Here is a 26,307-nt window from a genome sequence, read left to right on the forward strand (position 1 = left end):
CGGTGGCCTCTCTCATGCTCACAGGATGGTGGCTGAACATGCAGTCACTGTGTTTGTGGGAGGAGCAGGGCTTACAGCAATAGGCAAAGGCTGGGTCTGTCTGTCTCCTTGGGAGAGGACAACAGTGTTCCTGGAAGCACAGCCAGTGGATGTCTGCTTATATCTCATTGCTGGATGGGACCCCATCATCACTCCAGCCAGCAAGGAGACCTGGGGAGGTAAACATTGTCACCTGCGCACAACACTGCTCTGAACAATTCAGAGTTCGATAAGCAAGAAAGGAGGCCAGTGTAGGATAAGCAGCTGGCTGTCCCAGGGCTCGGGAGGGCACCCTTTCCACAGTCTTTGGATTCAGCTGCATGGGGGTGGGATGGCTGCAGCTGCAGCTTGGAGATGAGACCATGAAAGGCCAATGCCCTGTAAGGCCGAGCAGAAACTTGGGGCTATCTGATGGCACTGTGGAGTCTCTGAATCAACCAACTCTGGGCTTCCCTATCTTCTAGCCTTCTTATTTGGTTAAAAAAAATACCTACATATAAAAGTACTTATATATGTATGTATTTCCCTGCCAATCCAGTCTGAGGTTGGGATCTGGAATGTTCAGTAAAAAATACTGTAACTGAGTTACTATGTACTGTAACAAGTTTCTATATCTCTCTGCCAAGTCTTTACACAAGAAAGTGTTTTTTAAATGAATTTTTTATTGTGGTAAAATATATATAATACAAAATTGACCATTTGAACCACATTTAAGTGCGCACTTCAGCTGCATGGAGCACTAGCATATTGTAAAATCACCACTGTCCATCTCCACAACTCTTTGATAGTCCCTAACTGAATCTCTGTCCCTGTTAAATACTAGTGTCACAGCCCTTCTACTTTTGTCTATGGGTGTGACTCCTCTAGGGACCTTCTGTATGAGGAATCACAGGAATTTGTCTTTTAAAAGAGTGTGTTGATGAAGACTTGTGTGGTTATGAAGACAGAAAAGCCTAACTGAAATCTGTTTAAGAAATCAGAGCTGGTTTTAGGTATGGCTGACTGCAGGGCCTCAAAGCTATGGAGAAGGCCTGGATTTTATTCTCTGTTCAGAGGCAGATTGTCCTGCCCACTGCCAAGTCTTCATCCTCTTTGGGAAAAATCACATGGAAAAAGACAAAAGCCACTTCTGCTTCTCAAGAGTTCCCACAAATATCCCAGAGTAGAGGCTTATTGGCTACAACTGATCATGTGCTTATCCCAGAACCAATCATGTGCTTCTTCCTCTCCTGGATTCTGATTGGCCAGGAGAGGATCCCATGCCCACTTGTAGTTTCTGCTAGCCTCTGATTGGCCAGGCCTGAGTCACATGCCCACTTCTTGAACTGGTGTTGAACTGGTCCTGCTTAGGTCTGAGTCCCTGATAAAGTCTTTGGTGCCAAAAAGGAGTGGAGACCTTTCTGGAAGGATGGAGACTCTGTACCAGATGGCAGATGGGCCAGATGTCCACTCCAGAGGCAGTTTTGATGTAGCCCAGGGGCAGTGCCTGTGCCACCTGGGATCCATAGCCTCCACACCTGGCTCTGATTACCTAGACCCCTGTGGGTAATCAGAGCCAGGGTGCCTGAACTGCACACGTGAGTTCTCCTGGCTCCTTTGTTCTCCTGGCTCCTTTGTTCATTCTTCCTCCTCCATCCTGCAGGACTCAGGCATCCTGTGCACATATGGTGCTATGCAGTCTCCCTTAATCATGACTCTCATTCTAACCCTTGGAGCACTGCTGTTTATAGCTGATGTCTCTGAGCACCCTTGACATGTTGGAGTCTGGATGAAGCACTTTGCCTCCTCCTTCCACTTGACAGCACTCCCACCATCTTCATCCATTTCCTCTTGCTCTAACTGGATTCCACAGACCAGGTGATGGATAAAGAGTGGAAATTTGTGGAGCTCACAGTGCTGGAGGCTCGGGGTCCAGGAGCATGGTGCCTGCATCTCTTCAGCATCTGGTAAGGGCTTCAGGAGTATCAAAGCACGGCAGGGCATGTCACCTGGCAAGACAGCAGGTATCTGAGCTCTGTCCCTCTTCTTCTTCCTATAAAGCCACCAATGCCAGCCTGAGGCCCTGCCTCACCATTTCACCTAACCCTTATGGTCCCTCACCGTGGCTTTCCTGAACTTGGACAGCCCTGGCTCCTCTCACTAATTCCTCTCACATTACTACAGGATGATTCTCAAAAACACAGTAAAATCACGAGTCTTACAAATACAAAATGAACATGTGTCAAAAATTTTAATGATGAAGAATGGAGAAACCTATAAGATGTAACCCTTCACAGGGGAATTTAAGAGACAGAGACATACACAGGCCATGAAATAAATTGTGTAAGTAGTTAAGAAACTGACTTTCCCACACAGATGGGGAGAGAAATCCATTGTCTCTCCTCTGGGCATAATTTGTAAGCGTGTCTCCTGACAGGAGGCATTTGCATGGCTATCAGTTATCTACAATTTACAGAATCACAAACCAGGTCAAGAAGACAGGCAGAAATTCTGTGGAGTGGAAGGACAGAGGAGGTGTGTGCTGAACAGAACACGAACACGGCGTCATTGGCCCAGCTCGGAATCCACAGGGATGCTTCTGACACTGTGTGGCCGCTATGCTGCCTAAAGCCAGATGGGCCAGCTGTCCTGATAGGCCAAAGCCCTGGCGCTCCTCTGTGTTCAGAACCCCCAGAATACAAAGTGGGTATGCTGTCTGTCCAGTGCCCTCCTCTCTGAAGCCCATCTGCCCGGACCTGAGACTTCCCTTGGATGAGTGGGTTGGCGGGAGTGACAGGTGCCTCTCCAGCTTCCTTGTAGTCACAGTCCTCAGCAGTTACTCCTGTGTCCCACGAGGACTGTCACCCTCAATGGCATGGCTCCTGGCAGGCAGAGATTGGAAGGCAGGGGTCTGACTCCTGAGCTCAAGCCTGAGTTCCCCTAGTTGGTATCGATCTTGATGCTGGTGTCACACCTTTCCTTCCTGCTGAGAGAGTTGCTCAGGACATGATGACTGGGCTTCAGGTACACACTGTGCACCGGGTTCCGTTTCCATTACTTTTCATATATCTTTGACCCACCCTTAAAGTGGGTTTCCCCATCGGTGGGTTTCCACACATCTATTAACAGGTGCCACCATCACCATCGACTCTAGAACATTCTCATCACCCCAGAAGGAAGTTTATCCCTTACTCGGCCTCCCTCCCCCGGCCTCTGGCAAGCTCGAGTCTGTTTTCTGTGTCTTGGACCTGCCTCCTCTGGAAGTTCCATGCAGACAGATCCCAAGCTGCATGCTTCTTCCTGTCCTGTGTCGGACTCAGCACGAGGATGTTCTCGAGGCCCAAGCAGGCCTCCCATCAGGGCCTCATCCCTTCCCGTGGCCGGTGACAGTCCACCATGTGGACCCACCATGTAGAACTGCCACGTGGGCTGCACTTGTCTTCTGGCCCAGTGTGTTTTGTCTCCATTGAGAGAAAACGGGTACAAGACAAGGGAGGTGCATCACCATTTGTGCCCGACGTGCAGGCCTGGCTCCACCAGGATGGCAACTGGGGGGACATCCCCAGGCCTGAGCCTCTCCTACCAGGCTTCCTTGGAGCCAAAGCCATGCTGGACTATAATGTCTCTGAGACCGTGGGCCATCATTCTGTCCTAAGCTGTGGGAACAGGCTTCTGGGAGACCCTCTGACCTCTCCCCCGTGCCTTTTACAGGGGCTAACCCAGCTCTCCATCCAGCCTCACCCCCCTGAAGACCTATTGATCTTTTAAAAGTTTTATGGTCCTGTCTCAAGGTCACAAAGTGGGCACAAGCCTTTAGCCCCCACAGAGCCCAAGTCTGTCCTCACTTCTCAAGGCCTCTGCCTGGGCTGCGAGAGACCCCTCTACCCCACCCTCCTCCAGCTGCCTCGTTCTGGGAAGACCCTGCGGTTTCCAAACCAGATGCCACAGGTCAGCAGCACCATTGTGACTTACTCCTGCATGTGAAAATCAACTGCCTTCCTCTCTCTCCTCCCTCTAATAAATACATTTCAGGAGGGAACTTCACATCCCGCCTGAACGTGAAACCAGCATCCTTTGCCGTAAATAGAAGGCAGCCATAAAAGAAATGCAATTAAACCCCTGGCCTGGGGCCGCGCCTCTCTGTGCCGGTGGAGCTGAGTGGCCCTAAAAGGCTCCCCTCCTGTTTCCCAATGCCCCAGGAGAACCCCCTTCTTATCTCTTGCATGAGCAGAAGATGCATTTAAATTAGAATGTAGGTCATGCCTCCAAGCCAGGCAGCTGTCGGGCCCCACGCCTCCCAAACTAATCCACTTAAAATCCTGTGAGAGCGCCTGCTGTATGCACACCAGGTAAACGAAATTCACTGCCGGACTGTGGCTCCTGCCTGGTGTTTGAGGGCTGCATCCAAGTGGCATGGCCAGCTGCCAACAGTTCTTTGCATCTTCCTCCATGGCCAGACCACCTCTCCCAGGTCCGATCTGGTGCCTCCTGCCCCCCACCAGTTATACCCCTTAACTTGCTTATCTACCCAAACTCACTGTGCCTCCAAGGCTGCTTCTCACTGCATTACCAATTACCAGATGCAAATGATTTTCCCATCGCTCCTTCCCAGTGCTAAGCTTACCTGAGGATGGGAGTTTTAACTTTTTTTTTTTTAAGTAATAGATAAACCCAGTTATAATTACAGGAAAAATCATAAAAATCTGACTCCAGAAAGAAGTGACCCGGGGGACTTGTGGGATTATCCACCACACCTGCTGGCGATACCTAACAGGTCCTCCAGGGTAAGGCTGCCGCCTCAAACCTGTGCTGTTCAAGAAAACCAAGCTCCACTCTTGGAAGAGGCCCTATCTTGCAGCATCAGCAGGGAGCATGAGGAGCCCCCAGCCATGGCCGTGACCCCTGCACTGCAGCTCTGTGGAGGGTGGGGGCACAGGGAGGGGCCTTTCTCTGCCTCGCCTCCCTATCTCACTGCCCTGAAGCACAGGTTTGGTCATGTGTGGCCCTTACTAGGAGTTGTGTTCACCATAATGTCATCCACTGAGGGTGTCTCAATGGCTGTGTCAACATAATACTTGGAAATTGCTAAAATTGGCTACTTTGTGGCCACATGCTGGATCCAGGAGAGCACAAACACCCCTCTTGCGTTACCCACCCTCCTCTGGGTTAGTTAGCTTTCATTGCTATGACAAAATGCCTGAGATAAACCAACTTTAAAGGAGGAAGGTTTATTTTGGTTCAGGGCTTCAGAAGTTTCAGTCCACACTCTCCTGGCCCCGCTGCCGTGGGCCTGTAGCCAGGCAGAACATCATGGCAGAGCATGGGGTGGAGCAAAGCTGCTTACCTCATAGCAGCCAAGAAAGCAGAGGCAGAGAGGAAGGGCCAGAGTCACGATGTCCTTTCAAGGGCATGCACCCCAAGACTCACTTCTGTCCACTAGGCTCCAGCTCCTAAAGGCTTCACCTCCTCCAGAGAGTGCTGTCCACTAGGGATCAGGCTTCCAACATGCAAGCCTTTGGAGGCCTTGTGAGATCTGAGCCATAACATCCTCCAAACATATCGCTTGGGTCTCTGGCTGAATAGATTTGGAGGACAGTACGATTTCTCTTACCCATCAATCATCATGCACATACATAGAAATAACCCTGATAAGTCCTGCTGAAGGAAATGGCTGGCAGAAGCTCTGCTCCCCACCCCCGGCTGACTGGGAGCCAACCACAAAGTCCACTCAGATGTGCTTGCCGCCTGCTCATACCCACCTGCATGCTGGGCAGGTGACAGGGAGAGGAAGAGAATGACAAGCAGGGCCCTGCCATCGGGGTGGAGACGAGTGAGCCAGAAGGAGCCAGGACAACTGTCTTGACCCCTGGGCTGTGGAATCCAGAGAGAAGCAAGTCGGCCCCAGGGTGGTCAGAAGGCCTCAGAGGGATGTGAACTGCTGTAGACCTGGACAGGACGCTGAACCGAGGAGCAAGGAGAAGGTGGGAGAAACGGGGAAGCTGAGGCGGAGTCAGCCAGGTGGTGGGAGAGACCTGGCCAGCCTGGTTCAAATCCACTTGGCCCACTGGCTGCGGGGGGACCTGGGTCGGTAGCTGATCTCTCCAAGCCCCGGTTCGCCATCTGTGAAATTGGGAACAGCTCGGCAAATTGGCGTTACAAGGTGGAAAGTGAACCCACAGAGCAGCCCATGTAAACAGCCCGGCAGATGTCAGCCTGCATGGCCACCGCCTGGCTGGGGCAGTCCGGGTTCTCAGCCCCCTAGGGGAAGTTGGGCCACCCGACTGCATGCGCTTTACACCACGCAGCGTTTTAAAATCAACACATTGAATCTTTGATTCTTCTACAAAGCACAGAGGCGCCTCTGTGGTGCCAGTCAGCCAGCCTTGAGGAGGAGCTGGGCATTTTTTTGACAGCGAGGTCCCCACTGTTCCTGATGAGCAAACTGGCACCAGTGACTCCTGTCCCCAGATTGCTGCCTTTAGTTACAGGACCCCTCTACCCCGGAGGGGCTTTCCCAGATTCCTCTCTACTTCCACCCTAGGCCAGCGAGTCCTTGTGACATGGGTGCCCCGTGCCTCGGAGGGTGTAGAGCAGCACCATGGCCTCTAGCCACAGATGCCCAGGGCTGGCCCTCCCCTGCCCTGGCTCGATGGCACAAATGTCCCCAGGGGCAAAGCTGCCCTGGACGAGAACCACAGGTAACACCCACCAGCATCCAACCCTATAGACGCCCCGGGAACATGGTGAAGAAAATGGGCTGGAGTCAGAGGAAGGTTGCCAGGCTCTGGGGAGCAGGAGCAGAGAGAAAGCAACCCCTGGTGGTTCCTGTGGACACCCCAATTCCCAGCCACTCTGACTCCAGTGCGGTTCTGTTGGCCTCCGACGCTGGGACCTTTTTTTTTTTTAATTTTTCTTTCTTTTGAAATTACAAACTAACAAAATAAATGTTTAATTTGCAAATTGCAGTGAGCTCCCAAACACAGCAGTCCTTGAACAGGGAAGCACACAGACGGGAGCGAGATCCGTAGAGTCTTCCACCTCCGTCTGGAGGGGAGGAGACCAAGCCTGTCTGCCACAGCCTGGGAGGGGGGACAGCTGCTTCAGGGGGCTTGGCAGCGTTTCCCAGCTCACTTTGACTTTTCTTTGATCGATTCTCATCTCAGCGGTTACAAAATCCCAGGCTCCTTAGATCTGAACCTCTTTCCCAGTCTTTAAAATGCAAAGTTGGCCAATTTAATGACTGGCCAGGATATTAGCCATGTTTGGGCCCAGCTGGAGCGTGTTCCAGAGCCAGGCAGTGGCATTCAGATGCCCGACCTCCCCTCTCATCTCTTTTGACTGCATTAGCTCGCCAGGGCCAGCTCAAGGCCATCCAAGTGGCGGAGACAAGGAGAAAACAGATGTTTAATTCACAGTCCCTGGAGAGGAGAATGGGGTGATGGAGAGCTGCCACTTTCACACCATGCACAGAAGATGGAGAAAAACTGAGTGGAACATGGGGGTGGGGGGCGCTGCCTCAAGTTTCCTCTGCCAGTGCTGCTCCCGACCTCATGGCAGGCAGGGAACTGAGTATGAGAACAGAAACTAGAACCTTATGACCCAGCCTCGGCCCGGCCTTGCTGGGGAGACGACCCACAAGAGGACATTGGAGGGGGCTGAACCTGTTCTAGAACACGCCAGGAGCAGCCTTGAGAGTAAGAAAAGGTGAGCAGGCAACTGGCTGCCAAGGAGACAGGAGAAAGGCACACGGAGCCATGGAGATCCCATTCCTCACCAGGGTCAGCAGGGCTTCCAGGCACACCCTGAAGTGACTTCACAAGTGTACACTCATAGTATCACCATGACATTGTGTTCCGGAGATGGAAAGGACTGTCCCTGAATTCTGCACTTCCACCAGCTGGAATGGTCCAAGGCCATTCAAAATGGGTTGTGCCTGCTCCGCCCATCTGTAAAGTAAGAAAAGCGAGGCGCAGAGCCACACGGGTGGCCGATGTCCCAGGTGGGGAATGAAAGTGGACCATGGAGTCCAAGACCTCAGCTGGCCACAGGAGGCGCACACCAGCCTCCTCTTGGAGGAGCCTCCCCCCCCCCCAGCAGCTGAGTTCAGAGAGACGAAGAGTAGCAGGTGCCAGCGGCTGCAGAAATGGGAAATGGGGCTACTTGGATGGGCACAGAGCTCAGTTTTGCAAGATGAAAAGCATTTTGGAGTCGGCAGCTGTGCCCTGCATGACACCATGGACATGCTCAACACTACTCACATGGGGTCACGGTGGAGAAGTGTGGAGGACTTTGGTGAATGCAGAAGATCTCAGCAAGGCTATCCAGTGGGAGGCAAGTTGGGAAATTAAATGCTGGGAGTTGAGGAAAACTTACTTTCCCTGCATCCTGTATTTTTATGTACTGTTTAAATCTTTTGTTACTGTGTATGTGTGTTACATTTTTTTAAATGTAAAAAAAAAAACTAAACAATTGCAATAGCCAAGTGTGCTTACTTTAGCAATACATATAATAAGTACCTTCTATACCCTTACGAGCAATTTATAGTATGTTTTTATATTAATATGTTGTGCTTTTATAAATATGTAGTATGTATTATAAAGATAAATTTAGTGGTATTTATTTAGCAACCTGTGACCTACTTTGCAAGACCAGAATTCTGTTCTGTTACAGTTAAAAAGATTATTAGCTACAGGGTGAAATGGGGTTGCAGCTTGTATTTTTCCACTATTACATAAGCAAATAAAACCACCAAACTGCTGTCTTTTTAAAAATATTCCTTCAAGACGTAGGACTCATCCTCTGCATTCGCCACGCTTCCCCCTTGCACAACAATCATGCTTGTTGTGACAAGAAGTCCTGGCAACTATTAAACAGACAGCCCAGTGGACGTGGGAGGAGTCCAGGTGAAACCAGGAGACATGGCGGATTCTGAAGTGGAAAAGAGCCCCCGCCACCCACACCTGTGTCCTGGCTCCAGTGCCGTCCCCACTCTCCCACCCGGAATCGTCCTGCAGGCACACCTGTTGCAGGTCCGGGTCACCCTTCTGCAGCCCTTGTTCCGACTCGGCAAGTTAAGGGGACCCTGCCTCGAGATACCCCTGAGTGCCCCTTCTGGGCCTCTGGGTCTCACCTGGGGATGCAGAGGCTGTAGGAAGGGGACAGAGTGGAGCCAAGGGCCCCAAAGCTCAGAGTTTCAGTCCCTGCACCGGGTTCCTTCCCTCAGCCCCATGCACTTTCACTGGAGAGAGAATTAGTCCGGGCCAGGGCAGGTCATCTATGGCTTCCTTCAGAGTCTATGTCCTAGTAGTGATCTTGCTTGCAGTGAGTGTTGGTGACAGTGGACATCAGAGGCCAAATAAGCTACAGAAGCCCTGATTCCTGAGGTATTGTGGAAAACGATGCCTTTGTCCCTTCCAGCTGGTATAATGAACACCATAAACCAGGAGGCCTTAAACAGCAGAAATGTAGAGAGCACAGTCTGCAGGTCCAAGATCAAGGCACCAGCCCATGTGGTGTCAGGTGAGGGCTCCTTGCTCATAGTGTCTTCCCACCTGACCTCTCACAGCAGGAGGAGCAAAGGCTCTCTTTTCTATGGCACTAATCCCTTTCTCAAGGACCTCACCCTCATGACCTAATTTCACCCTAAGACCTCACCTTCAAACTCTCCACCACCCTGGGAACTGAGGATTTTGTAGAGTTGGGGGACACAAGCATTCAGACCATAGCAGATGGCTTTAGTGGGGTCACGTGCCCCATGGCACTAAGTCAATCAAATTGCAAGATGAGAAAGTGACCTCATCTCCATCTCTCTCTGGATGGGGCTCCCTCTGGCAGTGAGACCCGGGACCCCCGTCCTCTAGCTCCTCAAATTTTGGCTGTGCGTCTCGTTTTCAGCTCGATGGCTTGACAGAAAATCTTCTGCTAAACAAGTGTATGTAGGCCTCAATAAAAAGCAAGACGATTTACAGAGGAAATACAAAGTAACTAACAGAACAAATGGCCCTTAGATCTGGCCAAACACCATGTGTGAGTCGTGCATTCCAAATTTGAAGTTTGGAGTCCCAAAGACAATCAGCAGCAGCTCCTTAGTGCTAGTCTGGCTCTGGGCACCTGCTGTGTAGCAACTCATGCTCCTGTGACTAACGGCCGGGGCAGGGGTGGGGGTGGGGGGTAGATTCTTCTATGCGCCCCGTCTTAAAGATGAAGAAATGATCCCTATGTCTGGAGACTCTGAGGTCAAGCTCAGGTGAGGGACAATGGGTGGCTTAGGCCTGTGTATGTGCTTTTTGGTCATTTACTTCACTGGTGGGTGGTGGATTGTTGGGGCTGTAAGAACCCAGCCTGGACCCAGTGTGGGGGCTGTGTCCCCTGAGATCCTAGGCTGGATCCCACCAGGACACACTGGCTGGGTTCAGAGGAGGGGGCTTGGAAGGTGCTTACGTGATGAGGCTGGTGCTCTGTGAATGGCAGTAAGGCTCTCAGGAAAGGGGTCGGAGGGCAGCCTATGAGGACACAGCAAGAAGGCACCGTCTGGGGACAGGAGGCTGGCCCCTCTCCATGTCCCCTCTCTTCTCCTCCCCGCTTCAAAAGAAAGCTTCAACACAGACTTCTGCCCCCAACTGAGCTGGAAGCTGCTCTCTGGGTCCTGGGGCCATCCTCTAAGGGCTGCCTCGCTTAGATCAGAGACACCTTCCTATCTCAGTCACACAGCTAGTAAGAGTGGGAGTCTTCCCCTGCACGTGGCTGACATCTGCATGGGATCCGGGTTCGGGTCCTGCCTTCACCTGTCCTTGAGACAGGCACTCCTTCTGAGGCTGGCACCTCCTATGCAGGGCCAGGAACTGGTGCACACTGGACACACACACTCCTATACACCGTGAGCACTGATGCAGGTGGTTTCCCTCCTAACCCAGCAGCTCGACCCCCTGAGCAATCCTGAAGACAGAGCCAGGTGACAGCAGTTACTGAAATTGTTCCTGCCCCTCATGCTTCCTCTACTGCATCTGGATTTCCAGGTCTCTCTAGTCCCCTCTCCTGAGCTCACCTGCAGAATCTTAAAGAGCGCTGGCTGTTGCCTTAGGAGCTTACCTCACGTGCTCTGGCTTTCCTGCGCTAGGGAGGGCTTTCTCTGAGTCCCAGCTTATAAAGAAAGGACAGAAAATCAGGCCGAGTGAGTAGCAAAGCACCTGCTCAAGGCTCTGGTGGCCTCCGTGGTGCCTGAGAATCACATCTGCCCCAGTCAGCACAGTTGTGCAAACTGCCAGCAAAGCCCTGTGACCAGGAAGCTAGGTGGAAAGGAAGGGTGGGGCCTGGGGAATTCATTATTAGGTGCCTCCCCCCATCAGCAGCACCTCCTGCCACCTTCCCAGCCCCCATGCAGACATTGGCACCAAACTCCATGAAAATCGGCATGCATTTTGTTGCTGCTATGTCCCCAGCTCCTTAAAACCTGCCTTGCGTGCTGTAGGTACACAGTAAACATTTCTTGAAAGACTGCGTGTCACATGCTGTAAATGAAGGTAGCTAGAAACCTCCCAGCCGGTGCCCAGTGGGCCCAGCGCCGCTGTCCCTCCCAAACAAGGCTGGGAATAGAGAGAGCAAAGGGAGGAACAGCTGTCACGGCTGCTTTGTAACACTTGAGTGCAAGGAGGGCTCTGGGATTGAAACCATTTGTCAACAGGACGATGTTTTCCATTTCCAGTGTGAACACAGTATTATTCAATTCCCCACAGTCCTGGGTCCGGGGAGTCCCTCTAAACGGAGTTTACTTGAAAATGAAATTGCAGCCTCGGAACTGATTTCTCAAAGGATGCGGTTCATTTCGGCATCTTTACTCTCCATTCCGGCTGTTTCCAAGTCACCTAAGAATGGCTTTTTCTAAGTGGAAGGTCCCCTTGGATGGGCTCAGCTAGATAGTTACAGCTTCAGGGCTGTGGATTTGAAAAGCGCCCCTGGCTCTCCATCACGGCTGCTCCAGAGAGCCAGGCTCTGCAGAGGGAGGGCTGCTGGCCAGCAAGCATTCTTTCTCAAGATGGGTCAGAAGGGTCAGCGCAGCTGAGAGAGAACCCGGCTCCCCAGGGGACAGAGTGGGGAACAGCAGTTTTGGTCCCCCATTGATTTTTCCGCTGGCTGCATTTTCCCCTGGTATCTGACCCTCTTCCTGCGGCAAGTGATGGCCCACAGGGGAGACATTTGTTCACGGCATCTGCCACCTTTGAAGCCAAGCTGCTCCTTGTCGGAATATAAGGAACCGTTTAAAGATGAGTGAGTCCGATGTGGTTTCCAGGGCCTGAGCAGGGCGGGGATTTCTCCTGCTGTCCCGAGCTCTGGCTTCCCAGAGTTGGCGACAGGTGTGAGGTGAACGGCTCTGTGGCCAGTGTTAACTCCAAGAGCTGAACACCCTGCTCTTACAGAGGGAGGACTGAGGCCCAGCAGGCTCAGTCAGTCTGTTTGTGGATGCCTAGCAGCAGAAGCCGAATCTGGCTAAAGTAACCCTGGTTGGGGGTGAGGTGGGGGGAGCAAGAAGCAAAGAGCAGATGGTCACAGGGAGGGCAGGACAGCAGCCTCAACAAGGGCTTGAGGTGGGTGACCTGGCACAGCCACACTGCACCCTGCGCTCTCCCTTCTTGGCAAGGCTGGACAGCAAGGACCTGGGAGGGCACAGCACCCAGCTCAGTCTCACTGGCCACACAGAACCTGAGGGTCGAGGCTCAGACGCTGTGATTTTAAAGTGGGATGGGGGAGCCACCAGGAAGTGACCACCCATCGCAGCTCCATGCAATAGCAGAAGGGTCATTCCTCAGAAGGAAGCCACCATCCTGTGTGCTGTTTAGACAGACAGATGCTGGGAAGTTCTGATGTGTGCACCCTGAGTGTCCCATGGGGTCCCTAGGAGGATGGGAACAGGACAACGACAGCCAGCCCACGGCTGCATGGAGGCCCCAGTGCCCAACCCCACGCAAGAGCCCTTCTTGTGAAGTCCATGTGTGAGCGAACACGTGGTCAAATGCATCGTCATAGCCACGGTGGAGCCTGGGGTGGGGAAGGCTGTCCCCTTCAGCAGAGCCGCTTCATTGTAGCTTGTCCATTTTCTGTTAGGGACACGTCCAGGCACCTCGTGATGGTTTTTCCTGAACTGCAGACCCAACACACTGGGTGAGTGGAGAGCAGGTGGTTGACACTTGGCCCTGGCCTGTCCCTGATACTGAGGGGCCACTGGAAATTGAAGACAGGCTTGTCAGGGCAAGTGGTGCCTCAGTTTCCCGTTGCACCACAGAACTGCAGCTGATTGGAGAGACGGCAGCTGTGTGTGTCCATCATCCTGTCTGGAAGCCGGCTCCCTCCTCCCACCTGGCCTCCAGCTCACTTCTGCTTCTCAGAAGCCATCAGCCCAGTGGGCATGTCCTCCAGAGAGGACAGTAGGTGCTTCTGGGAGGAACCAGAGGTGATCCTCAGGAGGCCGTGAGGCACGCACCAGGCCTTGGGGGATCAGGGTCATGACGCCAGAGGTGGAGCAGGAACCCAGAGTAATCCTCTGAACAAATGCAGGTGTGGTCACCCCTCCTGTTCTTCCAGGCACTGTGCTAAGCCTCAGTGACCCCACAGGGACCTGGCAAAGTTTCTCATCTCAAGGAGCTTACCCCTCGGCAGCGGGGAAAGTGCAGCATTGGCACCGGGGGTGAAACCTTGAGTCTGGTGTTCAATTTTCAGAATGTCACGACTTCTACGCTGGGTGACAGGATGGAGCCGGCCATGTGCTGAGAGCCAAAGGGAGCAGCCATGCAAAGGTGGGGTGAGCTCAGTGGGTCTGTGCAGCAGCCAAGAGCCCATAGCAGCGGCACAGCAAGGGGGGAGACGGAGGAGGAGGGGGAAAGACATAGTGACCCAGGGAAGGACACAGGTCCTCTAACTAAGGTAGGAAATCAGGGAGACAGTTAAAGATAGAAGTGGCCTCAGGAGCTGTATGTTACAGAAGGACCTCCCTGCTCACAGGAATGTCACCTCCCTGCTCACCTCCCTGCCCTCTCTGGCTTGTGGGGTGAGCAGGGGCAGGGGTGCCACTCCTCATGTTGGGAAGACAGCCATGGACCATGATGGACAGGTCAAGCCACAGAGCCTGCTGGAGAACTGGCTGCTTCCAGGCCAGGCAGAGCATGCCCTGCATAACCCCCAAAGGACTGAGTGACACTTAGCAGCCATCAGAGCAAAACCTCCAGGAGCTTCGAGTCCCTGGCCTCCCATACCAGCACTGGGAACCCGGGGAGCTCCCGCTCCCTCCCTGCTGTGCAGCTGCTCCCTGTCCTGCCCTCTTCTCCTATGGTTTCCCAGTCCACTCCCTCCTCGCCCATCCTTTCCAACCCTCTCTGCTCTTCTCCCAGGACCCTGCCCACCACCAGAGGCCTCTGCCTGGGAGTCCACTCTGCATAGCCCTTGCTGCTCTTCCTTGTAATCCAGTTGTACCCAGATCCTTCCATGGGAGCCCCACATCCTGCTGTGTCAGCTCCTCGCTGTCTTGGGATCCAGGAGAGACTGAGCCAGGGAGGAGAGTGGCCCCCAGTATGCTTCTTCCCCATGTGATGCATTTTATATATTTTAATACAAAAAAAAAAACCTTTTAAAGATAAAATGCAGACAGTATTGAGAACATGTAAAAAAGCACATGTTGGGCTGGGGATATGGCTCAAGTAGTAGCGCGCTCGCCTGGTATGTGTGAGGCACTGGGTTCAATCCTCAGCACCACATAAGAATAAAATAAAAATATTTTTTTTAAAAAAAAGTGCATGTGGAAGGACGGAGTTTGGAGGACCCCATCCCACTGCCACCACCAGCAGAGGCAGGGGTGTCGGACACTGGGTCCCCCAGCTTGCTCCCCCAGGTGTTGGGACACATCTTATGTCCTCAGGGGTCTTTCCTCACAAGGCCCCTTCCTAAACCCTGTGAGTGCCTTCCCCTGGTCAACTCCACCCTGGGCAGGTCTCAGCTCCAGTCTATTTCAGGGAAGCTACTGTCACCTCCTGGCCAGTTGCCCCTAGCTGGGGCAGTGCGCTGGACCTCCCTCAGTGGAGTGAGCAGAGGTGCTTGTATGGGAGTCGAGGTGGGCAGCGCTGGCCAGAGGCCCACTTGGTCTCAGTCCATCACTCCACAACCTGCAGAATGAACTTTCCGAGCTCCCTTGCTAACTGGGTTATGGAGGGTGGGGGGGGGGGCTGCCATCATTGGGTCCTTTCACCTGGATTACAGCAAGGGACCAAACTTGCCCACTGGGCTATTGGCTCTGTGTAGCCAGAGCGAGACCCTGAGGGAGGGCGAGAGTCGGAGAGTGGAAGGAGGAAGCTGAGGACGCTCTCTCAGCTGCAGGGTGTCTCTGGAAGAGACTGTCTCAGGCACAGTGTGTGTCTCAGGCAGAGGCCCTCTGTACTCTGACTGTGGGGCTGTCCGTGGCACCAGGAGGCCCACGGCAGGGCCAGGGGTCCAGGGCACTCAGGCCTGCCTCTACAGCTTTGCTGGGATGAGATCCTGTCCCATCTTGCTGCTGCTGATTTGGGTATAAGAAAAAGACCTTCGTACTTGATACTACTCCCTTAAAAACCAAACCAAACATAGATCAGTGCTTCTTTACCCTACCTGGAGTGTCCTCAGAAGCTTTGCCAAACAAGAAGAGGGACATCTAGGCCCAGCCCCTGCTGGCCCAATCTGAAAGAGAGAGGGGAAGGCCACTTTTAAAAAGCACTGGTATCTCCTTAAAGCCAAGCAGGCCCTCCTGCCATCAATCAGGGTTGAGCATCTTAAATAAGAAAGCAGAGGTTCTGAGTTCAAGTTCCTCCAGAGTACTTGTGGTCTGCACCCCCAAGTTCAAAGAGAAGCACTTTCTCAACTCCAAGGGGACCTGAAATTGGAAACATCATTGTAGTCAGGTGCCAAAGAAGGGAACCCAGGGGACCAGGGCAGAGCAGCACCCAGGCCTGATGATCTACCACCACTGGGCAGTCTCCTCACCTTGTCTGTAGCCAAGTAAGCAGTGAGTGGACAGCAGGAGTCTGGGGACTCCTGGGTCGCCCACAGGTGCTGAGGACCACAATGGCTCACTTCCCCGTCTCTCACACAGTGTCTGGCACAAATCCGTGTTGGTCAGTGTCCAGTGGCTGGATGCTGGATGAATGGGCACAAAGCTGGTTGAGGAAGCCTTCTGTTTTCAAAGAGGAAACTTTCCTTTATCCCTTCAGGGCCTTCTCATCTCAGCAGTTAGCGCTGCCACAGAGACCCGCAGCTCATCAATTACAAACATTAACTGTAAATTACAATTCTGCATAGTTAATTCGGCCTCCTCATTATGTATTTAGTAGAGCTTAGCAGGCATAAAATTTAATAGCAAGCTTTGGAGCAGATCCAGCGTCTGTCTTCTGTGATATTCGGAAAATGCAAAGTTTTAGGAGTGGACCTCGAGCGTGTCTGTGCTGGAGAACCTCCAGGAGTCTCTGCCTTTCGCTTTGCTCCTGGAACAGGTTCAAGGCTTCTGGAAGAGCTGATAGCTCCCAAGGATGCGCCTGCACTCCCTTCCAAGAAAGCCGGCTCCCGTCTTGAGCAAAAATTAATATTAACCTGACTAGTGGAAGGAAAGAAAATCGTGAGTCTCAGGGAGCTTGGCTCGGGGAGCAATCGCTCACATGTCACACATTCAACAAATATTTGCTGGGTGCCTCCCATGGATTATGGCAGTGATGAGACCTGAGGAGGCAATGGAAGGGGCCATGTCGTGCTGTCAGGGAGCTGGCCTTGGAGAAGGAGGGGGCATGTGGTCCAGCAGGTACAAAGGGGTGCACAGTGTAATGTGTGGACATGTAAATGAAGGGGCAGGGTGAGCCTCCAGTGGAGGCGAGGGTCCAGGGTCATGTGAAGAGTGTGTCATGTGTTCATGCAGTGAGGGGCCAGCCGAGGTGGAGAGCAAGGGCAGATGCACTTGGTGTGTTTGAGTAGCACCAGGGCCAGATGGGAGCGGCCGGGGGATGATGAGGAGATGAGGGAGCCCCGTGGAGGTGGAATCCTGTGACCAGGATTTGAGAGACACTGGATCTTGGGGCCAGGCTCAGGCTGGCCGCTGCCTGGGCACTGTTAACCATGCACAGCTTCACTGGGGAAGGCAGTGGGCCTTCCCATGGACACACCCCAGTGTGCAGAATGGCATGTGCCGCTCCAGGCCTCCTCTGCCGTTTACTCCCGTCTCCCCCAGCCCCCAGCCCTCCTGTAGGTGGAAATCCTGTTAGGGTTCATGCCAGGCTTTCTAAGGCATTTAAGGTGGAAACTTGGTCATTTGGGCCCATTAGGCTCTGCAGGGTTCTCTGCAAACTTGGCCCAGCTGACAAGGCTCATCGTGGCATGGGGCTGCAGAGGACACCGGGCCCTCGGGTCGTCTCTCTCTCTGATGGCCTCACATGAAGGAGCTGCCAATTGCTTCCTGTGTGCCAGTGTGGTGGGTGCTGAGGCCCACCCTCATGGAGCAGCCACGTTCAGTGGTCTCTGTCCACAGTCCAGGCCATCTTACTGTCCACCCATCCTCCTGCTGGACACTGAGATGGAGTTCTGCCTCTGTCCCCTCTCAGCCACCTCAGAAGACTTCCTTGGAGCTGGGCAAACATTTCACTGCATTCTGGACCAGTGGGGCCTTGGTGGGCTGCAGGGTGGTGGGCTTCTGGGCTCCTCCCTGCTCTTGGCATCCAATTTCTTCTCCACCTGTGCCCTACCTGTGCCATACTCTGCTCAAAAGAGCTGTGGCAGCCATGTCTCCACCTAGTGCTACGTAACAGAGTCCCCCGTGCTTTCTGACTCCAAGCCATACACTGCTTCTCCTGAGTAGAAACTCACTGGGCCACCCCCACCCCACCCCCATTGGCACTGTCTTTACCTGGTGCAGCAGCTTGGGGCTGGATGGTAGGGGCCTCTCTCTCCACACGGCCCAGGGTCTTCATGTCATGGTGATGTCACAGCAGTGCCCCTCAAGAGAAGGGTAGCTGCTGCGAGGCTGGGAAGTTCTGCAGGGTCACTTCCACGGTGCTCTGTGGGCCAAAGTGAATCTCAGGGCCAGCTTGGATTCCAGCAGGGGAGAGAGGGTCTCAGCTCTTGATGGGAGGTACAGCAAAGTCACCCCTGAAAGAGGTGGGTAGGATTTGAGACCCAGCGCCTCCCCTTAAGTAGTTACAACAGAGGGAATTCAGGTGGGAGCTAGATCCACAGTAATGACGGGTTCGGCTGCTCCAAGGGGCTGCTGTGCTTTAAAGGGACGCCATTGGCATTGATGTAATTGGCAGTAAAGGAGTCTCTTTCTCCATCTCCCCATTTATTGCCTGCTCCCATGGATTCCTAGGCTTTGCTCCTTTAGAGAGAAGGAAAATGTGTGCTTAGGTTTGCTTTTAAGTCCAGGCTCCAAATCCGAGTGCTTGGCAACACGCAGGCTTCCTAGGCTTTGCTCTCCAGCCGCTGTCCTGAGCCTGGAATTCTGCCTAGTAACTGGGGAGAGCAAGAAAGAAAGAGGGGACTCCCTCTGGCTGCCCAGGCATGCTGGACAGCAGCAGGTCATCTCCTCAGCCAGTCCCCGTCCTTGCTCAACACTCGGAATGGGGGTCACTGGTGGAGAGTCAAGAGAGCAGAGCGGGGGCCCCGGCGGCCCCGTCCTCTCCAGAGCTGGCTTTCTCTGAGGCTCTAGATTTGTGGCCATTCTTTGTCCCCCCCACCTTATCCATTTCTTTTCTCCCCCCTTCCTGGTGACTTTGAAGCATATGTTCTGTACCCTTCCCTCAGCTGGATCAAGGGTTTTGCAGTTGCTTGCAATTTGTAGCTCAAACCCACAATCTGCAGCTCTGACACCCCAGAGCACACAGGCCATCAGTGTGGACCTGGGGTCTGGGGACAGGACGTGTGCCCACCTTCATCCAATGCACATGATGCAGAGGAATAAAGCGAAGCCTGGGGCAGATGCCCCAATATCCTGGGGCAGCCCCACTCCAAGGCTCCTTTCTTCCCTTTGTGGCTCTCCTCTCTCTCTGCAGCTACGGAGGGCAAGTGCCCTCCCCCGGAGTGGGGAGGCCAAGTCCCTCTGGCGTTGAGACACCGCCCTGGGCTCCACTTTCTTACCAGATAGAGCCCACTAGATAAGAGGCTTGGTAAATCGAATTTTCGGTGGTCCAAACACTATTGTGACTATTGGGGGAATTTATTTGCTTTTCAGTAAGAGCTTCTTTAAGCCGATTTTGAAAATTTCTTTCAAGAGTCACTGCAATAAGTGCCCATTATTGATTTTAGCAAGGGATGGCTCTTGGACGCTTTCTGGAGTCACATAAGTGTTGAAATTCCTCTATTTTACTCCAGCAGCACCACAAGCCCCACCTAAGCTGGGTGGGGGTTCCTGGCCTGCTCTTCCACACAGTCTGGGTTCTAACTCTCCATCCTCTTCCTTCCCTCTTCTCTCCCTCATCTCCTTCTTTCCTTCTTTCTCTTTCATTCCTTGAAATAAATGCCTCCTAGAGACCCAATGTCTTGAACCCCCAGGCCACAGCTGCTCTTATTTGGCAACATGAGGACATAGGGACCCAGTGGCGTTCAGGACCCATGTAGCCACGCCCATCTCTTGCTCACCCCTTTGGAGTCCTGGGGACCCAGTTGGGAAACCACACTGCACCGTCCTCAGGACAGGCCTCTTCCACCTCAGTGAAGGAGCTTCTGCAAAGGGTTCCCATAAAGACGGAGGAAGCCTCTGAGATAGAGGTGTGGAGGAACCCACGGCCACTGGAGTTCCCAACCAGGGACAGCAAGTGGAGCTGCCGTCTGAGCCACATCAGGGCCGAAAGAGCTGTTATCCAGAGATTCCATAGAAAAGTGCAGGCTCCCAGCCTCTCTAGAACCATCTTTCTCTACCCTGCACTGAGAAGGCAGCCGTCGCAGGCACACAGCAAGGCTTCCACTCAGAAGGAACAGAGCAGGCCGTGGGCACCGGTCGCCCTCTCCGCTCACCTCTCCACAGTGCCCGATTCCTTAGTAGTTCCCCTCCCTGTAATTTGATATGTCCCACATGCTCTAAAAGATGAAGTTAAGGCTGGCTGGCCACTGAGGAGGGGATAGAGCCACACCTGTGCAGAGAAGTAAATAAACAGGGTATGAAGTCTGTACCCCCTGTTCCCAGTCAGCCGGTTCAGGCTTGAGCCTCCCAGGCACCGACCCGTCTCTGCCAGGTCGGCCTTGGGTGGCCTCTTCCCACACGTGCCTCTGGGCTCCCTGTGACCCAGGACGTCTCCTCCGTCTTGCTGAGGTCTCCTGTGCCTGAGAGTCTGATGTCAATGTTCTGAACAAGCACGTTCCCATCCCCCTTGACCCAGGGACTCATCCTGATATCACTCTGCTTGTAATTCTGCCCAGCTCTTAGGCGGCTGGAGTTTTCCTCCAACTGCAAACTTTTTTATTATTATTATTTTTTTATTCTGAAACAGAAATTGAGCTCAGTTGGCTCACAAGAGTGCTGAGAGCCCCGGGGGGGGGGGGGGGGGTGTACCACAGCATGTTTCAAACAGGGACGTGCAGAGTTATTGCCCTCAATTCCGTGATGCAAAGCTATCCCTGGCCACAGAGTCAGGAGTCTCTGCTCCAACACTGGTGTGAACTGGGAGTCTCGGCAGCCATGCACCCTGAGGAGTTTCAGTGGGGTTTGGAATGACGTATGCATGGAGCCTGGGCCTGTGCCTGGAACATAGTGAATCTCATTAACAGTAGGGTCTTCTTTCCATTCTGTATGCACTTTAGCAAAACCCCTTGAAAGGCCAGGCACAGTGGTGTACACCTGTAATTCTAGCGGCTCAGGAGGCTGAGGCAGAAGGATCGTGAGTTCAAAGCCAGCCTCAGCATCTTAGCAAGGCCCTAAGCAGCTCAGTGAGACCTTGTCTCTAAATAAAATATTTAAAAGGGCTGTGGATGTGGGTCAGTGGTAAAGCACCCCTGGGTTAATCCTTGGTTCAAAAACAAAAAACCCACCTTGGGCAGGTAACCTCATCACTCTTGAAAATCATACCACCATTCCTTCAACGCCAGGGAAAACACTGCTTCCTTCTCGATCCGAGTCAAGTCGTTGTTCCCAGCCTTGGCAGAGCTGCAGGAGCTATGGCTGCAGCAGGGGGAGTCCTGTCCCCTGCAGGCTGCTCCCCTTCCTGTGGTGGGAACACCGGTGTTCCAGTGGGGGTGATGCCGCTGAGCCTCAGAAATTTGAGAGCCTTAGAGATGGTCACTAAAGAATATGCTACAGGAGATGCAGCCAGGTGTAGGCGGGAGCCCTGAAGACTCTGCAGCCTGGCATCAGGACAGGCCTCCCGGGGGCCTCCACAGACCCAGCCTGTGGGCAGTTGGAGTTTTGTCATGTGTAGTCCCGAGGAGGGCCAAGCCATTGCTGGCAGGAGTCCACCAAGTAGCTGGGCAGCGGTGGAACCTCCAGCAGGCCCAGCCAGCAGGACCCTCCACCATGGCAGGTGGGAAGGTCCCCGGTGTCCTCACTAGGAGAACAAGAGTAAGTCCTGGAAACCCAGGAGTGCCTGTGGCCAGGGAGGAGGACGCCCTGGAGGTCATGGGGCATCTAAGCCAGGGCCTCTGGTTCCTGGGGCAAGAGCTCATCTCCCAGTTTGGAAACACTCCAGAGCCCAGACCCCTCATTGTCCAAGACCAGAGTTTCACTCCTGAGATGCAGCCCGACTGGACTGTCCAGACCTTGGGTTTATTTTCCCTTCTAGAGGAATCCTGGCGTTTCATTAATCACGATGCTCCGGGCCCCACCTCAGGCTCAGAGAGCTCATGGAGGATCCACCTGTCCCAGAGCTGGGGCTGGTGCATCTGTTATCTCCAGCTCAGCCACAGACTGTGCCACGTGCATGCAGCCCTCGGCCTGGAGCAAGCCCTGAAGACTCCGCAGGTTCTTTTGTGGCTGATTCTCGCCCTGGCAAAGGGAAAGGTGGCCCGCCTCCACCCAGCACAGCGCACGCTCAGGGGGCCACTGCTGAGTGCATCTGGTGTGTCTTCCGTGATGTGCGCTGGAAAAAACCCTCTTGAATTTGCCTGCAAACAGGTGGCCTACCCTCAAGACCCCAGCCTGAGATGGTGCCAATGGGTGACTCACTGCTTAGGCAATCCTGGTCTGAACCCCAAGGCTCCACAGGACCCTGGACAAGTGAACACCCCTCCTTCCTGGTTCTTCTCAGTTCTGGTGATTGAACAGCTGCGGACAGTGCACCCACCTTCCTTCTCCAGCTGACGGCGAAGACTGGCAGGCTCCCCTCGAAGGTCCAGATAGTGTGTGCTTCAGGATATGCAGGCGATGCTGTGACTCACACCTGCCTCTGTGTCACCAACACAGCCACAGACAGAACGCAAGCTGTCCCACAGGGCTTTGTGCCAATAAAGCGTGACTTGCCAAAGTAGACAGCTGCTATGTGGTCCAAGGACACAGTTGGCTGTTCCCTGTCTTGAGAAGGTCCTTTGGTGCCTGGGAGGTCGTGTCTGGCCACAGAGGTGGATGCCAAAGAGCATTGCACTAGGGAGCAGGAGACACAGCGCTCCGTGTTGATGCTGCCTCTCAGGTCGGAGGAAGCCATGTTCCCTTTCCAGGCCTAAATTTCGTCATCTGAGAAATAAAGTCTGGACTGTCGCTGGCTCTGAAGTATGCTAGGTGAGCTTGCTGAACATCTGTCTGGGCCCCCTTCCCCAGGATGCACAGTAGAGTTGGAATTCTTAGGTTCAGACACAGGGGCCCTCCAGCTAAGGAGGCCTTCTGAACACAAGAGGCTTCACTGAAGTACACTAGGTGATTCAGACAACCTTGGGAGACTAGGAGAGGCACCGAATTGAAGGTATTAACCTCCTAGCCAGAGCCAGGGCAGCAGGGATAATAGAGACCATGAAAAAGTGACCAGGCTCTGCAGAGACCAGCGACTGAGAATATGAGGGCCAGGGTGACGGAGCACCCACAGCCGCCCTGAAGAACCCGGAACTCAGCCCTCCAGGGAATCCCAGCCTCCTCCACTGCTGATGTTTCATGACCCCTTTTATCTCTGAGCCCCGATGAGTGGGGTCTGCCTTGTGGACCCTGCTATGAGCCTGCATCTGGCTGCAGGAGAGCCTGGGAGTGGGAAGAGCTTGTTATCCCCAAGGAGAGAGGGAGGGACCAGCTGGGAAGGAGGGCAAGGAGGCGATATTGCATCTGCTGCAGATATGACACTAAATATAAGGGGTCTGCTTAGTTCAAGGCCACACGGGTGCACACAGCCAGCCCAAGCCCACTGGCTTATCTCTTCATCAGGAGCCTCCTTGAGGCCCAGGCTGATGCCAGCTCCATGTTCAACACCTCAATCCCGGACCCATAACGTGTGGCTGCTGCTCCATCCTGGCCACCCACTCCCAAGTTGGAGGTGGTGGCCCATGCCAGGTGCCCCACCAAACCCTGGCCTCTTCTTTATCTGTAGAGTCTAAGATTGCCTTGGAGGGGGAAGGGAGAGGGTCTTTGAAGGAGGTCAGCCTGACGCCACTCCCCTCTGCTCCCTTCCAGAAGCAGCAGTCTGTTCAGCGAGGTTGTGCAGATGAACTTTGAGATCGCCAGCTTCAGCAGCCTCTCGGGGACTCAGCCCATCACGTGGCAGGTGGAATACCCGCGGAAGGGGACCACCGACATCGCCGTATCCGAGATCTTCGTCAGCCAGAAGGACCTGGTGGGCATCGTGCCGCTGGCCATGGTAAGATGTGCTACCCTGGCCGCCCCCACCTCGAGACGTGCATTGTTGCAACCCCAGGGGTGCTGACCCCCCAGCCTCCCACCTCCCTCCAGCCGGGAGAAGCCACTATTGACTCGGTGAGCTCAGCCTGGCTATGGGTCCTCGTGGTGCCTGCCACACCCAGGCCACATTTCATCCTTACCTACTTACCTCTTCTTTGAGTCCATTTCCTTTCTTCTGTTTCTTTTCTATTAAGAAGCTTGTGGGCCGTGCTGTGTACCCGTTGGGGTGGGCTAGGTTATGCTGTGGCAACAAGTGACTTTGAAGTCCTGGGGACCTGAGTCAGCAAATGTCATTCTTGGTTATACTGCATGCCTGGAAGCTCAGGGAGCTCTGGACCGTGCAGTCCTTGAGGGACCCTCTAGCTCTTCCTGATCCCTACTCCATGCATGAGAGACATGGTGGCTGCACTCCTTCAGTGCCCCAGACTGAAGGAGCCTGATCGGCAGGGGCTCCAAGAGGCTCCGGGTGGGCTGCAATTCAATCTGAGGTGCACCATGCAGACAATGCTCAGTGCTGTGCCTCGCCCTGCCGTCCTCTTGTGCCCAGTCATGCTTAGCAGCTGTGCTGGCGAGAGGTGGCCAGCACACAGCCTGTTTGCTTGACTGCATTCGGGATGACCAGGAATGGGTGGATCGAGGTTCTTTGGGTATCAAGGGCTGCAAACCCAACCCAACTTAGACTTGGCTCACAGAACTTCCAGGTCTAGAAAGTGTTTCTCAGACTTGAATGTGCTTGCACACGTGACTTAGGAGGTCTGGGTTGGGATTAAGAACCTCATAGGTCGTGCCAGTAGTGCCGCTGCAGGCCACACTGGTGCTCAAACTCCAGTGCCCTGACAATATTGTCAAGGAAGGCTGTGTCTTCTCTTCCTCCCTCAGCTCTGTGACTCTCTGTTAGAGCCCCGAGGTGGCCCTGACGGTGCCATTCTTGCACCTTCATAGTATTACATCCAGTAAGAAAAAAATAAATCCTTGTTGCCAATCACACACGCACATCCCTGGGCTGGCTCTGATGAGGATCATAATTGATTGCCGTGCACCAGCCTGAAGCCAAACACTGAAGTCTCGAGACTCAGTGCTCTGCTTGGCCAGGCCCGGGGAACTTGATCACCCTGAGAGCTGGTGGGTGTGGGGTATCAAGGGAAAATCTGGCTTTCACTGAGAGGTGGGGAATGGACAATGATGCCAGATGTCTACCAGAAAGCACATCTGTCAGGAGGATCTGTGAACACTGAGGTTGGAGAATGATCCCTCTTGGCTTATCATGTCCACTGTAACCGTGGACCACATGTGCTCTACTGCCTACACCCTTCACAAGATAGCAACGGTTTCAACGCTTCTAATGTCTGCATTTCAAAAGGTTATGTACAGTTCCTTCCTCTGCCTAGCGTTGCTTCTTAGCCTACCACTCTACAATATCTACTCCGGACCCTCCAAAGAGAGAGTTTGCAGACTAACACCCACACCGGCCGCAGTTAGGGTGTCAGTGCTCCATTCCTGCCGATTTGCAAAAGATAAGACACTCAAGTACGTTGAAAAAGCAAAATCATTATAAAGATATAGGGTGTTATTATGGCCTGCCTTCAAAACAAGAATGCTCGTTGAGGTGAGATATTAGTATAATGGTTATCGTGTCTTGTACTGCCTCTAAGGCACAACAAAATAACTACTAATGTGGCACCTGGAACCCTTTTGACTGCAAGCTACTGAAGGTGAATTCAGACTGGCTTCAACTCCGAGGGCCCTGGTGGGCAGGCAGCTCTGCAGGATCAATGTGGACCTCAAGTCTAAATACTGGACAGAGAGTCCAGGTGACATCCCCATCTTGCTTCCCTGGGATCCGCAACTGTGAAATGCAGCTTGGGACACCAGGGCCGTGCCAATCAGGGACAGCCAATGGGGCAGCTTAGGGACCTCTCTTGTTTTTCTGTAATTTCTGAGCATTCAGGGCTGACAAAAGCATTCTGGGGCTTCCGTTCTTTGATATATGAAAAGAGTGATTACATCTCAAAGGAATTTTTTTTTTTAAGATTGAGCATTAATATATTTATAACTGGCCAAAAACTAAACGTTCATTGGAAGTAACTAGCAATGATGATGAAAAGTTTCTCACTAAAAGATGAGAAATTAAAAAAAAAAAAAACCTGCCAGAGAAACTAACTCTTGACTTGTGCATATGCAGCCAGAGAGAGAGCCAGCCAGGTCTTGGAAAAACTCAAGTGAATTTCCCAGTTTGTTGCTCATTTTAAAGAAAATAGGCTAGAGCAAGCTACAACGAAGGCATTCTCCCTGGAAAACCAGGCTGCTCAGGCCTCCTCCTCTGTCCAGGCAGAGAGCAGCCGGGGAGGGACCACCCAAGCCTCCCTTCCGCTGGGCTGCAGCTCTCATGCCCACTGAGTCAGAGCTGGAAAAAGGGTGTCCCTGTCCTGCAGAGCCCTGTCTGTGCAGGCAGGAGACCTGCATGGCACTGCCAGCCCCTTGGTGCTTCTTTAGTGAAG

The 26,307-nt window shown here is 53.4% G+C and overlaps 1 protein-coding gene across 2 annotated transcripts in view; it reads left to right on the plus strand.

Moving 5' to 3' along the window:
• Positions 1-26,307, plus strand: part of Tmem132c (transmembrane protein 132C) — a 270,662-nt gene that overhangs the window by 197,514 nt on the left and 46,841 nt on the right. For both annotated transcript variants that reach the window (XM_078039373.1, XM_078039374.1), the window contains exon 4: positions 23,585-23,768. In XM_078039373.1, coding sequence (XP_077895499.1) covers positions 23,585-23,768 — 184 coding nt within the window. The remainder of the gene's footprint in view (positions 1-23,584; positions 23,769-26,307) is intronic.

The sequence above is a fragment of the Ictidomys tridecemlineatus genome, chromosome 2 (genome assembly GCF_052094955.1).
Source record: "Ictidomys tridecemlineatus isolate mIctTri1 chromosome 2, mIctTri1.hap1, whole genome shotgun sequence".
Taxonomy (NCBI): Eukaryota; Metazoa; Chordata; class Mammalia; order Rodentia; family Sciuridae; genus Ictidomys; species Ictidomys tridecemlineatus.